This window comes from Budorcas taxicolor, chromosome 4 (genome assembly GCF_023091745.1).
Source record: "Budorcas taxicolor isolate Tak-1 chromosome 4, Takin1.1, whole genome shotgun sequence".
Lineage (NCBI taxonomy): Eukaryota > Metazoa > Chordata > Mammalia > Artiodactyla > Bovidae > Budorcas > Budorcas taxicolor.
This window is the reverse complement of record NC_068913.1, coordinates 121,630,526-121,647,966: the sequence shown is the minus strand read 5'-3', so window position 1 is coordinate 121,647,966 and position 17,441 is coordinate 121,630,526. Positions and strand designations below refer to the sequence as shown.

Here is a 17,441-nt window from a genome sequence, read left to right as displayed (position 1 = left end):
ATTGTTATTACACCCCTTTTTCCATTCAGTTGCCTCTGTGTAGGGCTCTCCATTCGTATCCAGCAATTCAGAGTTGGGCTGCGGCACTTGCTAACTCCTCCTTGGTATGTCTATTCAGAGAGAATCGTAGATATTTTTCTTGAGAAGATGAGGAGAGTTTGGAACAAGCAGCCATCAAAAGACCAGCGCAGACAGGACAATGGGTTTTGTTGGGCAGTTCCTTGGGATACCAGCTATATATGAGACTCAATTTCTGATCACAGAAATTGTAAGGCAGATTACAGGATTTGATCAGCAAAATCAATTTTCCGTAAGTCTAAGTAGGCATTTTGGTACAGCTTCCCTGGTGGCTCAGAGGGTAAAGCGTCTGCATGCAATGCGGGAGAGAACTGAGTTCAATCCCTGGGTTGAGAAGATCCCCTGGAGAAGGAAATGGCAACCCACTCCAGTACTCTTGCCTGGAAAATTCCACGGTCGGAGGAGCATGGTGGGCTACAGTCAGTGGGATCGCAGAGTCGTACACAACTGACAAACTATACTTCACTATTTCTAAGAGGATTTACACTTGAGAGGAAACATCCGAATGTGGGATGAACATGGACAAAGTTATTCATGGATTCTGTTGCCTGTAGCAACAATATTTTTAAAAATTGTTATGAATGTGGTTATATCACTAACGTCTGTTATTCTGCTGTTATTGCACACGCCCAGTGGAGTCAGAGGTAGAGGGCCTATTTTAACCTTTTGGGCTCCTTAGCAGTGGATAAAATAATTTTTCCCCCCCTCTGGATCATCTTAATTCACCAAGTAGTCAAATGAAAAAGTAAATGCGGTTGATAGAATTAAATATAATGAATGCAGCAAAACCTAACTAATTTATGGGGAGGAAAAGAGAGTTCTTTACAGAGTGTTTTGGATGACTTAGTCTCGGAGACACAGAGTGATAAGCTTTGGTAGATACTCAGTACCAAAGTTCCAAGTAAACTCTTCAGGCAGGGGCAGTGATTCAAATGTCACTCCAACAGGAAATGACTCTCCTTGAATAGCACTCTCCTAAGGGCACCCTTGACCTACTTTGCTCCTCAGGCTGTAGATGAGCGGGTTCAGCATGGGGTTGAAGAAACTGTAAAACAGGAAAGGATCTTCTGCTGCTCCTCAGGGTGGCGGGACCTGGGGGCCATGGACATGATGATGGCACTCCAAAGAAGAGCCCGACCACGCAGAGGTGGGAGGAGCAGGTGGAGAAGGCCTTCCTACGGCCCTCAGTGGACTGGATCCTCAGGATGGAGGCCAGGATGCACGCATAGGAGCCCAGCACCAGGCAGAGGGGCCCCAGTAAGATAAAAACACAGGCCGAAAAGATGACAACTTGGTTGAGCCAGGTGTCAGCACAGGCCAGCTTGAGGACATACAGGATTTCACAGAAGAAGTGGTTGATTTCGTGAGGCCCACAGAAGGGCAGCCTCAGGATGAGACCCACATGGACCAGGGCCAGGAGGGAGCCACATGCCCAGGAAGTCCCCACCAGGCTGATGCCGACTCTCCAGCTCACAATGACAGAATATCGGAGGGAGTGGCAAATGGCCACATACCGGTCATAGGACATCACCACCAGGAGCAGACACTCAGTGTGAGTGAAACTTAGAAAGAGAAAGGTCTGTGTGATGCAGCCAGCAAAGGGGATGGGCTTGGCTGGACTCAGGAGGTTGACCAGCATCTGGGGCACTGTGCTGCAGGCGTAGGCCATGTCAGCGATGGCCAGGTGTGAGAGGAAGAAGGACATGGGGGTGTGCAGTCTGCAGTCCAGTGAGATGAGCCCCAGGATGACCCCGTTCCCCAGCAGGGTGAGGACACAGAACAGGGAGAAGAGCCCAAAGAGGAGCATCTGAGTCCTTGGGCCAAGACCAAGTCCCAGTAGAATGAACTCTGTAACTATTGTCTGATTTTCTCCCATTTCACTATGAAAACTACAAAACAGGATCACTTAGGACAGAATTGTTGAAAACCTCTAGACATTATTTCAGAAAATAGCATTTTTAAGGGACATGATTTTAAGATGATGACTGCTGCTGCTGCTGCTGCTTCCGCTGCCAAGTTGCGTCAGTCATGTCCGATTCTGTGCGACCCCATAGATGGCAGCCCACCAGGCTCCGCCATCCCTGGATTCTCCAGGCAAGAACACTGGAGTGGGTTAAGATGATGACTATTTATACATTAAGTTAATCATATAACCTGACATACAGTTTTACAGAAAGGGATTGTGTCACCATGATAGGTTACCTAGATCCACTGATGCGTGATGGGAAGAAGGAATGTCCAATCAAAAGAGGAGATAAAATAACCATGACATAGGAATCATTCTGAAGCTGCACGTGTCAAGTTACCAAGCACATTCCTAAAACGACAAGGTGCTAAGCTGCACATCTGTTACTAAGAGAATTTCTGGAATGTAGAAGTAATCAGTAAAGGAGGAACACCAAAGATGAGAATTAGAGTAGTCCTAGAGAGGAAATGTAATTCTAGTTTCTCAACAGGAATATCAACTATGTTGCCTTCTGCAAATCAACCTTTGCTCTTTAGATGTAGAGCAGTTTACATGATAACAGGAGGAACAAACAGATAAAGGGCAACTTTTATGACAATGTGATTGTTTAAGGTGCTAAGCAGGGATCAGCGGATATGCTCCACATGAACTCTAGTGAATACCTTTATGTTACCAAGAGCGATGAAATCAAACCAACCATTGGCCGTGAATGTACCGATGCCATCATAGTTACTAATTTACCAAACAACTGTTTTGAATAACAACCTCTACAATTTGTAGGAATTGGGTTTGGGAGTGCTGCGTGGCATTTATGTATTGTGAATCTGGATCTTTTGTGCAAGGGTGTAAATGACCGTAAAGTCAGGCACTCACACGTTGCTTTGAAGGCTGTGGTGTGTATGTGTGGATGCAGGTGAAACACGTGAAGATGTAGTTTCCCATGTGCTACCTGTAACCCTACTGCTCTACTCCTGTTAAAAGAGAAAATCTAGGTCACAAAATAAGTGGAAAAGGCCATACCTGGAGTAAGTGTGTGGTAGGCTTCAGTATTTGTGTGATGGTTTGGCATTTGCATCACATACCATATGTGAAATTCAAAAAGACAAGACATGACAATCATTAAAAAATCAACTTGCTCCTACTTCAGCAACACAAGAACTGATATCTGCCTTACAGATAGCCAATTTTTTTTTTAAGTAATTTAGTGAATTTGTCATTTTAGAGATGTGTATAGCATTCATTTGGTGGTTCAGTATTTGATGCTACTGTGAACTGGTGATGTTTATTTGTTCTAAGTCCTGGATAACAGCTTCTGCAAAATACCATGTACAAATATAACATCTTTGCTGGTGCAGACATTTAATTAGCACCTTCAGTTCAGTTGCTCAGTCGTATCCGACTCTTTGCGACCACATGAATCGCAGCACGCCAGGCCTCCCTGTCCATCACCATCTCCCGGAGTTCACTCAAACTCACGTCCATCGAGGCCGTGATGCCATCCAGCCATCTCATCCTCGGTCGTCCCCTTCTCCTCCTGCCCCCAATCCCTCCCAGCATCAGAGTTTTTTCCAATGAGTCAACTCTTCACATGAGGTGGCCAAAGTACTGGAGCTTCAGCTTTAGCATCATTCCTTCCAAAGAAATCCCAGGGTTGATCTCCTTCAGAATGGACTGGTTGGATCTCCTTGCAGTCCAAGGGACTCTCAAGAGTCTTCTCCAACACCACAGTTCAAAAGCATCAATTCTTCAGTGCTCAGCCTTCTTCACAGTCCAACTCTCACATCCATACATGACCACAGGAAAAACCATAGCCTTGACTAGATTGACCTTAGTCGACAAAGTAATGTCTCTGCTTTTGAATATGCTATCTAGGTTGGTCATAATGTTTCTTCCAAAGAGTAAGCGTCTTTTAATTTCATGGCTACAGCTACCATCTGCAGTGATTCTGGAGCCCAAAAAGATAAAGTCTGATACTCTTTCCACTGTTTCCCCATCTATTTCCCATGAAGTGATGGGACCAGATGCCATGATATTCTTTTTCTGAATGTTGAGCTTTAAGCCAACTTTTTCGCTCTCCTCTTTCACTCATCAAGAGGCTTTTTAGCTCCTCTTCACTTTCTGCCATAAGGGTGGTGTCATCTGCATATCTGAGGTTATTGATATTTCTCCCGGCAATCTTGATTCCAGCTTGTGTTTCTTCCAGTCCAGCATTTCTCATGATGTACTCTGCATATAAGTTAAATAAGCAGGGTGACAATATACAGCCTTGACGTACTCCTTTTTCTATTTGGAACCAGTCTGTTGTTCCATGTCCAGTTCTAACTGTTGCTTCCTGACCTGCATACAGATGTCTCAAGAGGCAGGTCAGGTGGTCTGGTATTCCCATCTCTTTCAGAATTTTCCACGGTTTCTTGTGATCCACACAGTCAAAGGCTTTGGCATAGCCAATAAAGCAGAGATAGATGTTTTTTCTGGAACTCTCTTGCTTTTTCCATGATCCAGCAGATGTTGGCAATTTGATCTCTGGTTCCTCTGCCTTTTCTAAAACCAGCTTGAACGTCAGGGAGTTCACGGTTCACGTATTGCTGAAGCCTGGCTTGGAGAATTTTGAGCATTACTTTACTAGCATGTGAGATGAGTGCAATTGTGCGGTAGTTTGAGCATTCTTTGGTATTGCCTTTCTTTGGAATTGGAATGGAAGCTGACCTTTTCCAGTCCTGTGGCCACCTTACTGCTAGGCAAACATGACCTGAGGCTGATCTATTGAACCTGGGCCTGCTTATTTTGGAAGAAGCAGCTTCTCCAGGATTAGTGTACAGAAAGGTGCTTTTGTTGATAATATCCTGATCTAGTTGTCATTAATATAAATTAATACCAGTCATTAATACCAATGGAGACAATAATGAGATACTCCCTGAGGAACTCAGAAAAAAGAGAAACAAAACTTGTAAAGTCCACTCATCGTGAATGGAGAAGAACTGGAGAAGGAAAACAAGAGAACTGTGTAGACATATAACTGGAGAATTCTAAGTGCATGCAGAAAACTCCACTCAAGGAGCTTTGATGCAATCTCATGGAGGAAGGGCTTCCCTGGTGGCTCTGTGTGGTAAAGAATATACGCGCAATGCAAGAGACCTGGGTTCAGTCCCTGGGTCGGGAATATCTCCTGGAAACAGAAACGGTAACCCACTCCAGTATTCTTGCCTTGGAAATCCCATTTTCAGAGGAGGCTGGTAAGCTACAGTCCATGGGGTTGCAAAGAGTAGGACACGACTTTAGCCACTAACACTTTCACTTCACTGTTTTTCATGGAAGAAGGAAGAGAGGATCTGATTGTGACTCAGGAATCCAAATATAACAATTGTGTGAGGTCCTTGTCTATGGAAAGACTGAGGAATAAAGCAGGCAGTGATCCATGGGCCAGTGGTTATCCACACATCTTCAGCAGTGTCCCGGGGCATCTGGCCTGATGGGATGAGCATGCCGCCCTGCTACAGGTCTGTGTCTACAGGTCAGATGGCTTCAGTAATCAGGGATCAATACCCTCACTGGTAAGACCTCCAGTTAAGCACCTCCCCACCTCCCACCCTGATTCCATGCTCACCAACCAACCAGGCGGTATTGATTTGCCTTCTTATGCAGATATTTTGACAAAGAGGATGTGCTGATAATCAAAGTTCTTGCCAATTTTTTATAACAATTCCATTCAGGTTTATTTATGCCTGGAAAATCCCATGAACAGAGGAGCCTGGTGGGCTACAGCCCATGGGGTTGCAGAGAGTCTGACACAACTGACCAACTAACACATCAATAAGTTATTAGCAAGACACAATTAAATCAACTGTACTATGAATTTCTAACACATGATGAAGGCTTATTTTTTCAGGATTATATTAAAAATCATTGTTCTAGGACAACCTTTTAAATTTATTTGGAAAATACATAAAATATATTAAAACATTTAGCTGTGAAAATGCACCTGAATCTACCTCTTATAAAATGCTTAATCTCTTTATTAAATCATCCTTTATTTCCTTTTGTAAATTCCAAGTTAATTACATAAAGAAAAAAGAAACATTGCTTACAAAGTAGGAATCTCTTTGAAACCTAAAGGGAGAGACAGGAGGAAGGAGGGCCTATTGACTATATTAAAATTCTTTATGAATAGTTGTCAACAGGATTGTATCACATCCCTTGTGTATCCATTTTTGTAATTCTGGCACTTAGCAAATGTTTACTGAGTGAACAAATGAATGAATGAGACACATGAGTGAATGAATGCCTAAATATTGAATGCTTGGACCATCCTTGAACTGGGTCTGGTACTTCAGACTTGCTTAAATTTTTCTGAGCATCAGTTCAGTTCAGTCACTCAGTTATGTCCAACTCTTTCTGATCCCATGGACTGCAGCATGCCAGGCTTCCCTGTCCATCACCAACTCCTGGAGCTTGCTCAAACCCATGTCCATGGAGTTGGTGATGCCATCCAACCATCTCATCCTCTGTCATTGAGAATAATACCAAATTAAGGACATTCTTCCCAAGGCCAAAAAGAATGCTGTCTGAAGTTTGGTAATAACAACTGTAGAATCTCCAAAATATTTAAGCATTGAACACCTGGAAAACACTTCTACTTTCTTTTTTCCCTCAGATTTTATGCTGGTGGTGGTTTAGTCGCCAAGTTGTGTCCAACTCTTTATGACCCCACGTACTACAGCCTACAGAACAGTCTCCTCTGTTCATTGGATATCCAGGCAAGAATACTGGGGTGGGTTGCCATTTCTTTCTCCAGGGCATCTTCCCAACTCAAGGGTTGAACCTGCGTCTCCTGCCTTGCAGGCAGATTCTTTACCAATTGAGCCACCAGGAAAGCCCTATTTTCATTCTACATGGCATTAGAAGTCTCTTACCTGAACTCAAATGGATTAGTTTACTAAAGACTGTAAAAACTGAAAGATGAGACTAAGAAAGAAATGAAATACATCCCAATATCAAATACAACATTCAAGCATCATTTTATGCTCTAATGATGCATCTGATATGTATGTACAAGTTAGCAATTTAAAAATTGGCAAATTGTTTGATGACTAATACATTATTCAGGATCTCTGTCGTTTCAAAGTAAATATCTAAGATTGGAATCATTTCTTTATACATGAACAAACCTGTCAGCGCTAGATGGGGCCTCTGTTTCAAAAAGTAAAATTTAAGATCTGATGGGCTGACAAACTCTTTTCTAATGTTGTGGGTGTGAGTCACAGAGCATTCCTAAAAACGAAAGCTATTTTTAAACCCTCAGTTCAACCGAAGTGCTGCATGCTTACTTCCAAGTTATAAGAAATATCTGTTACAGTTAATGTACTCAATAGAACCCTTTTTCGATTCTTTTCTAGATCAAAATATTTTAGCATTTCTGTTGATCTTTCTTCCTTGACCCATGTGTTATTTGGAAAGTGATTGTGTAATCCCCAAATATTTGGGGGATTTTCCAGCTAAATCTGTTAATGATTTCCATTTTAATTCCGTTTTGATCTAAGAACAGACACTGTGTGATTTCAATTCTTTTAAATTTGTTCAGGTGCATTTTTTTGGCCCTAAATGTGCTCTATCTTGGTGAATGTTACATGTGAGCTTGAGAAGAATGTGTATTTTGCTGTGGATGAAGTAGTCTCTAGGTGTCCAGTTGGTGGATGGTGTTCAGCTATATCCTTACAGATTTTCTAGCCTCTGGATTGATAATTTATGATAGAAAAGCAAGATGGATTAGTAATTAAAGAGCATAAATTTAAGGATCAGACATGCATTTACTACTTGTATGATTCTGAGTTCTTAACCCCTCAAGCCCTAGTATTAAAATTTTTGAAAAGAGAAAAGTGACAGTATCTATTATATGAGGTTGTTGTGAAAATTGAGGTAATACAGGTTAAATAGTTAAATGAATTAACTGAGGTAAAAATTGAGCATATTTCTACTACACAGTGATTGTATTACAGTCAACGACATGCTTTTGAGGATAATATACAGTTGAAGGATCAGTAAGGCAGGTTTTGGCTTCTGACCTTCAATGTCTTTATTTGGAAAGTGCATGATTAGTTTAAGAGATATTGGGGATTAAAAAGGGCTTAAAGCTGACAAATCTATTAAAAACTAAAGAGATTATCCTTTATGTAGCAACTCTTGCTTTCCTGAATTTTCCTCAACTACACATATAGATATACACACACAACCACACACACATACATTCACTTTCATTCATGTACACTCTAGATTTGGGAAAGTCTAATATACGAAGTGTTTTCTGTGTGCCTGACACTGTTCTCCAACTTATGGGTAATGGATGAGAGGTGTATGGGCTTCATAGATTATATATTGTAGTTCTATTGATGAGACATAGACATAAAGACTGAAGTAACATCAGTTTCCCTGAAATGAAAGATCACACCCTAATATATCCTAGAAAATCTTTCTCAGCTTATAAAAATTATTCCATATATTTAACCTAAATCCAACACCCAGGATTTTGTTATTCTTTTATCTAGCATCAGGATCCACAAAGTTATAGGTTTCATACAGCTACTTATCCACTGTATAGAATGAAATTAACCAAATTAAATATATACTTATACTATGTGTGAGCACTATTTTAGAAAGTTAGCATTAATTTTTCTTCAAACTATCCCCACAGCAGAATAATTATTAGCCCATATTTATAGAAAACTGAATTTCTTTATCTGTGCTTAAAAAGAATAGCAGTATAAAAGTGAGAGTTAAGAATTTGGGATTAACATATACACATTACTATATATAAAACAGATAACCAACAAGGACCTACTGTATAGCACAGAGGATTCTACTCAATACTTTGTAATAATCTATATGGGAAATGAATCTGAAAATGAATGGATATATGTATAACTGAATCACTTTGCTGTACACCTAAAACGAACACAAATTGTAAATCAACTATACACTAATATAAAGTAAAAGTCAGATTAAAAAACAAAACCAAAAGACTAGATGTTATACATGTACAAGAGGAATTGATGGTAAAATAAAATACAGCAATCTGGTTCACACCCATATTTGGACTCAAGGTCTCAGAAGAGGAAAGCACCTGAAGGCTGGATGGGGTCCTGCCTTGGCGAGCTTCTGTGGGAGCTGTAGAGCCCTCATCTCTGTTGCAGATTGGAAATGGGATCAGATCCTCAGAAAAGGAGGCTAATTCTCTGATGGGCTCAACCTCGCTGTAGCTCTCGAGGGTTCACTGGAAGGGGTGGCTGTGACATGTGGCACACGCCCACCTCCACTGGGGAGGGGGACAGAGCCACTCTCCTTTTCTGTTTCCCTCTCATCCCCAGCAGGACAAGATTAGGAAACACAGAGGGCCCCAGGGCACACCCTGAGAAAACAGCACTCCTTACAGTCCCTGAATAGTTGGCATTATTTGGATTTCATGAATCCCAGCACTGCCGTGTTTCTCAAATCTCCAGATGGTTCAGCTAAACCCATAAGGAAGCTGAACCAGTAAGACATCAAATAAGCTCCTGGCACTGAGTTCTATAGTTTCAGCTTCTCTTCTCCCCAGTGTGATCTGGGTCCCTTGTGTTAGCAGAGGTGAGCAGAAAGCACCCTGAAAAAGCAGCGGATTCCAAGTAAAAACTCAAGGTGTGGAGATGCTGCTGAGAGCTGGTTATAGAGGCAGGAAATGGATTAGGAGGTCCAAAGAGGCAGGGTGTCCCAGAGATCTTATTAGACACTGCCCAGGGGAGGATTTTCTAAGACACAAACCATCAAAGTAGGGCGACCACTAGAATTACTCTCTAGTCTCTGCTCTGAAGAGGTGCTGAAGAGTCTACTCCTTCGGGAGAAGGGGGAGGACTTGGGCTTTCTCTAGAAACCATCACCGCTTCCAGGAGCATGGAGACAACTGTTGCCTAAGGTATCCTCATGTTTATTTGTCCTTTTGTCTTACACTGGACATTCGAGGTTATGAATTTCATATCAAGCAATTGTGAAATTTACAAATGAATGAGTTTTTATAGCATGACCTCTGACATGCTGGGAATGAGGCATAAACTTGAGGTACATCTTTCACAGATTATCACATTTTGAAAACATGCTTACCTGTGCTCCACAGGTGTGTGTCCATTATGAGAAGAACCACGTATTTATTTAGGAATGTGGTAAGTGCTCCTGATTATATAATAAAGTTGGTACATAGCCGGCAACCCATAAATATTAAGACTACTTTCTCCTTGATTTCTCCTTTCATGCCCAGGTGAACTGCAGAACATCTGAAAAATGGAAAAGCAATGTAAACTACAAAAATCCTGCTAAATTCCATGAAAATAATATTTCAGGACATGTCTTTCAATATTTAACATCACGTAAACTCACTTCCGAATAGGAAAAGGAGTACGTCAAGGCTGTATATTGTCACCCTGCTTATTTAACTTATATGCAGAGTACAATATGAGAAATGCTGGACTGGAAGAAACACAAGCTGGAATCAAGATTGCCGGGAGAAATATCAATAACCTCAGATATGCAGATGACATCACCCTTATGGCAGAAAGTGAAAAGGAATTAAAAAGCCTCTTGATGAAAGTGAAAGAGGAGAGTGAAAAAGTTGGCTTAAAGCTCAACATTCAGAAAATGAAGATCATGGCATCCGGTCCCATCACTTCATGGGAAATAGGTGGGGAAACAGTGGAAACAGTGTCAAACTTTATTTTTTTGGGCTCCAAAATCACTGCAGATGGTGACTGCAGCCATGAAATTAAAAGTTGCTTACTCCTTGGAAGAAAAGTTATGACCAACCTAGATAGCATATTCAAAAGCAGAAACATTACTTTGCTGACTAAGATCCATCTAGTCAAGGCTATGGTTTTTCCAGTGGTCATGTATGGATCTGAGAGTTGGACTGTGAAGAAGGCTGAGCGCCAAAGAATTGATGCTTTTGAACTGTGGTATTGGAGAAGACTCTTGAGAGTCCCTTGGACTGCAAGGAGATGCAACCAGTCCATTCTGAAGGAGATCAGCCCTGGGATTTCTTTGGAAGGAATGATGCTAAAGTTGAAACTCCAGTACTTTGGCCACCTCATGTGAAGAGTTGACTCATTGGAAAAGACTCTGATGCTGGGAGGGATTGGGGGGCAGGAGGAGAAAGGGACAACAGAGGATGAGATGGCTGGATGGCATCACTGACTTGATGGACGTGAGTCTGAGTGAACTCCAGGAGTTGGTGATGGACAGGGAGGCCTGGCGTGCTGCAATTCATGGGGTCCAAAGACTCGGACACGACTGAGCTACTGAACTGAACTGAATGTCACAAATGAAATCTGGATTCCTTTGTCTTGGGAAAAGGCTCTTTTTAGACAATAATATCAGACTTCCCTTCTGCCTGTTCTCTGCTGGTGAGGAACCAGTGAGAAACTGTGGCATCAGTCTTCTCTTGCACTGGTTCTCTTTCACTTCCCAGCTCATTTCCATAGAACCATCTCCTTCTCTGACCCTTGGAGCCACAGTTCTTCCTTGTTACTACACCCACTGTTCACATCGCACTTTGGAGTCAAGCTGCTTTCTTTAGCAAATGCAATTCCTTTCTTTCGAAAGCCTAATGCCCTCACTGGTTTGAGTCTCTTGCTTTGATTCAGCCTCTCGATTTCCCTGATTTTTACCCATGCTGCAGCTAAGTCACGTCAGTTCTGTCCAACTCTATGTGACCCCATAAACGATAGCCCACCAGGCGTCCCTGTCCCTGGGATTCTCCAGGCAAGAACACTGGAGTGCGTTGCCATTTCCTTCTCCAATGCATGAAAGTGAAAAGTGAAAGTGAAGTTGCTCCATCGTGTCCAACTCTTAGGGATCCCATGGACTGCAGCCTACCAGGCTCTGTCCATGGGATTTTCCAGGCAAGAGTACTGGAGTGGGATGCCATTGCCTTCTCCCATAGGTATGCTCTGAAGAGGCCATTACGCAGTGGTAATGATTATAGGGTCAATAATCAGACTGCCTCAGTACAATCCTGAGTTGGATTGTCATTCACTGTGAACTGGGTGAGTTACTCAGTCCCTCTGCCTCCATTTCCTTATGTGTAAAGTGGGGATTGTCTTTTGCCTCAAAGGGCTATTGTGAGGATGAAATGAAATAATTCTTGTAAAGTGCAGTGTCTAGCCGGTAGTGAGAGAAACAGAGACAAAATCAGAGATGGAGATAGACAGAGAGAAAGACAGAGGGTGTTGATGTCTTTGTAATGACTTTTGATCTTCAGTTAAGTTCAGTCACTCAGTCATGCCCGACTATTTGCGACCCCATGAATCGCAGCATGCCCGGCCTCCCTGTACATCACCATCTCCCAGAGTTCACTCACACTCACGTCCATCGAGTCGGTGATGCCATCCAGCCATCTCATCCTCTGTCGTCCCTTTCTCCTCCTGCCCCCAATCCCTCCCAGCATCAAAGTCTTTTCCAATGAGTCAACTCTTCGCATGAGGTGCCCAAAGTACTGGAGTTTCAGCTTTAGCCTCATTCCTTTCAATAAGACCCAGGGCTGATCTCCTTTAGAATGTACAGGTTAGATCTCCTTGCAGTCCAAGGGACTCTCAACAGCCTTCTCCAACACCACAGTTCAAAACATCAATTCTTTGGTGCTCAGCTTTCTTCATAGTCCAACTCTCACATCCATACATGACCACAGGAAAAACCATAGCCTTGACTAGACAGACCTTTGTTGGCAAAGTAATGTCTCTGCTTTTCAATATGCTATCTAGGTTGGTCATAACTTTTCTTCCAAGGAATAAGCATCTTTTAATTTCATGACTGCAGTCACCATCTGCAGCGATTTTGGAGCCCAAAAAGATAAAGTTTGACACTGTTTCCACTGTTTTCCCATCTATTTGGCATGAAGTGATGGGACCAGATGCCATGATCTTCGTTTTCTGAATGTTGAGCTTTAAGCCAACTTTTTCACTCTCCTCTTTCACTTTTATCAAGAGGCTTTTTTAGCTCCTCTTCACTTTCTGCCATAAGGGTGGTGTCATCTGCATATCTGAGGCTATTGATATTTCTCCCAGCAATCTTGATTCCAGCTTATGCTACTTCCCGCCCAGCATTTCTCATGATGTACTCTGCATAGAAGTTAAATAAGCAGGGTGACAGTATACAACCTTGACGCACTGTTTTTCCTACTTGGAACCAGTCTGTTGTTCCATGTCCAGTTCTAACTGTTGTTTCCTGACCTGCATACAGATTTCTCAAGAGGCAGGTCAGGTGGTCTGGTGTTCCCATGTCTTTCCAAATTTTCCACAGTTTATTGTGATCCACACAGTCAAATGCTTTGGCATAGTCAATAAAACAAAAATAGATGTTTTTCTGGAATTCTCTTGCTTTTTCCATGATCCAGTGGATGTTGGCAATTTGATCTCTGGTTCCTCTGCCTTTTCTAAAACCAGCTTGAACAACAGCTTTTGATCTTAGCTGAACTAAATCACCAATCTCAGTGAGAGTAGACTTAATTTTCACCTTCTTCATTGTCTGTATTCCTGTAGAAGTCCCATAACTCTTGCAACTCTGACCATATATTTTACTTTCCAGGACAACTGACTTCTCATAAATTGTCTCTGATCTTCCAGGCCTCAGAGAGCAAAGAGCAGCTCACTTTGCATACATGAGACAGTGCAGAGATACTTCTTCAGTTAACATATTCTTCCTTGGGATATCTTAAACTTCTTCTTTATTGAATTACAATGATATTGACCTATGACTTTGTTATGGTTAAGTACACAAGGCTCAGGAGTCAGACTGTCCATGTAAAGGTCTGAACTGTTTTTCTGGCACATGCATACATAAAACAGACTGATAATAGGACCCTCTTCTGGGATATGTTATGATGACTGAGCGAGATGGTCCATATAAATGGTCGATATGAGCGTGAAGTGTGCAGCACGGAGCAGTCAATTCGAGCCTTAACTCTTGTTGTAAAAGCCCACTGTTTCTACATTCAGTAAGCACTGTTGCCCACACACAGTAATTAAGAATAGGGTTGAGAAGTTATTAAAGCCCGAATGAAGGACACACCCTAATTCTACTGAACAAGCCTTCTGTTCAGTGTTACGATGAAATTGAGGAAGAGTCCGGGGGAAAGCGGCCATCCTCGTCTCAGGTCAAGTTATAAAGTGGATGTAAAAGTAACACTCTGAAAAATTACATTAAATATATGGGACTCAACTCTGACCGTTGGGTTTGTAAAACAGAATTAATTACCACAAGGCAGAAGAGCCAGTCATACCATGCTAGCCGCTTATACTATCAGATAGAATTTCCTATGAAATTACTGTTGAAAAGACACTAGAAAATAATATACTGAGACAGTCCGTACATCTACATAACTTACATTCAACCCACAAAATTTTCTGGGAATCTAAAAAACAACAGAAATTTTTTGTTTGTACCCATTATCTGCCTAGTTTTATTCTTTTAGCAGCCATGAGCTAATCAGTTTACCTCCAAAGCTGTAAACAACATACTATTTCCACCCCATCAGCAAGCTTTTCCTTTATCTTTCCTGCTTTCTCCAAAATCAGTTCAGTTCAGTTTAGTCGCTCAGCCGTGTTTGACTCTTTGGGACCCCATGGACTGAAGCATGCCAGGCTTCCCTGTCCATCACCAACTCCCAGGGCTTGCTCAAACTCATGTCCATCGTGTAGGTGATGCAGTCCAACCATCTCATCCTTTCTTGTCCCTTTCTCCTGCCTTCAATATTTCCCAGCATCAGGGTCTTTCCCAAGGAGTCAGTTCTTCACATCAGGTAGCCAAAGTACTGGAGTTTTAGCTTCAGCATCAGTCCTTCCAATGAATATTCAGGACTGATTTCCTTTAGGATTGACTAGTTGGATCACCTTGCAGTCCAATTCCTTTTGGATTGACTGGTTTGGCTCTCCAAAATACCTTGTATTAATTATGTTCCTTCATAATTATCAGCCTGCTCCCTAATATGACTCAACAATTTTCATATGAGATTTTTCAACATTATGGAGCACAACTAGCTAGACATCTCTGACTGACTCTTGAACAGGGGGAGTGAAATTTTTGTGAGTGGACAAGGGTGCATCCAGGCTTTCAAGATCACCTCCCTTCATAACTGTTTTTTTCTTCCAAATCTTGTGACCTAAACCATTGATGAGCTAATATAGTTAGGGCAGTGGAAAGACTATTCAAATTTGTAGACTCAGGAAATCAATTTAAATAAATGTTAATTTCAGATATATTAAATTCAGAGCAATCAAAGAAAAAAGATCATAGTATAATCCAAGCTATGGTTTTCCCAATAGTCATGTACTGATATGAGAGCTGGAGCATAAAGAAGGGTGAGTGCCAAAGAACTGATGCTTTGGAAGTGTGTTGCTGATGAAAGCTCTGGAGAGTCCCCTGGACTGCAAGGAGATCAAACCAGTAAACCCCAAAGGAAATCAACCCTGAATGTTGACTGGAAGGATTGATGGTGAAGTCGAAGCTCCAATACTTTGGCCACTTGATGTAAAGAGCTGACTCATTGGAAGACTGTGATGCTGGGAAAGACTGAGGACAGGAGAAGTGGGTGACCTAAGATGAGATGGTTGGCTAGCATCCCTGACTCAATGGACATGAGTTTGAGCAAACTCTGGGAGACAGTGAGAGACAGGGAAGCCTGGAGTGCAGTTCATAGAATTCATGGGACATCCTTAGTGACGGAACAATAACAATAAAATCACATCTGAAAGAAAAATCAATGAACGCAATATAGCTAAAACTTTTCCTTCAAAGGAAGAGGGAAATCTTATTCTTCTATCATCAAGGCACATATAAGAGAGCAGAGAACTTTTTTGGATTCAAATGTCACCAGTTAGAAATAACTCTCCTTGAACAGTGCTCTCCTCAGGGCACCCTTGACCTCTTTGCTCCTCAGGCTGTAGATCAGCAGGTTCAGCATGGGGTTGAAAAGATTATAAAACAGGAAAGGATCTTCTGCTGCTCCTCAGGGTGGCGGGACTTGGGGGCCATGGACATGACGATGGCACTCCAAGGAAGAGCCCGACCACGCAGAGGTGGGAGGAGCAGGTGGAGAAGGCCTTCCTGCGGCCCTCAGCGGACTGGATCCTCAGGATGGAGGCCAGGATGCACGCATAGGAGCCCAGCACCAGGTAGAGGAGCCCGACTAAGACAAACACGGAAGCAGCAAAGAGGACAAGTTGGTTGAGCCTGGTATCAGCACAGGCCAGCTTGAGGACATACAGGATTTCACAGAAGAAGTGGTTGATTTCATGAGGCCCACAGAAGGGCAGCCTCAGGACGAGACCCACATGGACCAGAGCCAGGAGGGAGCCACATGCCCAGGAAGTCCCTACCAGGCTGATGCCGACTCTCCAGCTCACAATGACAGAATATCAGAGAGGGTGGCAGATGGTCATACCGGTCATAGGACATCACCACCAGGAGCAGACACTCAGTGTGAGTGAAACTCAGAAAAAGAAAGGTCTGTGTGATGCAGCCAGCAAAGGAGATGGGCTTGGCTGGACTCAGGAGGTTGACCAGCATCTGGGGCACCGTGCTGCAGGCGTAGGCCATGTCAATAATGGCCAGGTGTGAGAGGAAGAAGTACATGGGGGTGTGCAGTCTGCAGTTCAGTGAGATGAGCTCCAGGATGACCCTGTTCCCCAGCAGGGTGAGGACACAGAACAGGGAGAAGAGCCCAAAGAGGAATAAGTGGATCCTTGGACCAAGACAAAATCCTAGTAGGATGAACTCTGTAACCATCATCTGATTTTTCTCCATTTCACTATTAAGAGAGAATCAGACAGCTATGTGACATCTATTTTATTTAATACTTCATATATTTTTGGTATATGGAAAACTATTAATAAACATCTTTAAGAACTCATTGAATTATAAATAAGGAAAGAAAGAATAGAAAGTTTAGGAAGGGGGGAAGAAGGAAGCAGAAAAGGAAAGACAGACAGACTTATCTATCTAAATAAAGTTAAGTGTCCAGTAAATTAAATTTTCAATCTCATATTCAATTTTACAGAAGAGAAATGTCATCAATAAAGACTTACCTAGAGCCACTGACACTGTCCTGAAATTAAGAAATATCAAACCAAATTATGAGAAAATAATCATGAAATATGGATTGTTTAAGGTGTCCAATATGCTACTGGAGATCAGAGAGTCTGAGTGAACTCCGGGAGATGGTGATGAACAGGGAGGCCTGGTGTGCTGTGATTCATGGGGTCGCAAAGAGTCAGACATGACTGAGCGACTGAACTGAACTGAACTGAAGAGCTGCTTGTGTTGAAATCAGTGGGAGAACTACTTGGTAGTAGAAAGAATAAGAAGTAATTGGTATTTAAATCCCATGTTC

The 17,441-nt window shown here is 42.3% G+C and overlaps 1 protein-coding gene and 1 pseudogene across 1 annotated transcript; both read right to left on the bottom strand.

The window, feature by feature from the left end:
* Positions 1–1,053: 1,053 nt before the first annotated feature.
* Positions 1,054–1,954, bottom strand: LOC128046370 (olfactory receptor 2A1/2A42-like). The gene is given in 3 exon segments (XM_052638439.1): positions 1,054–1,139; positions 1,142–1,195; positions 1,198–1,954. Coding segments are annotated over 3 exon segments (897 nt in total).
* Positions 1,955–15,926: 13,972 nt separating this feature from the next.
* LOC128046563 (olfactory receptor 2A1/2A42-like) lies at positions 15,927–16,855 on the bottom strand (annotated as a pseudogene).
* Positions 16,856–17,441: the final 586 nt, after the last annotated feature.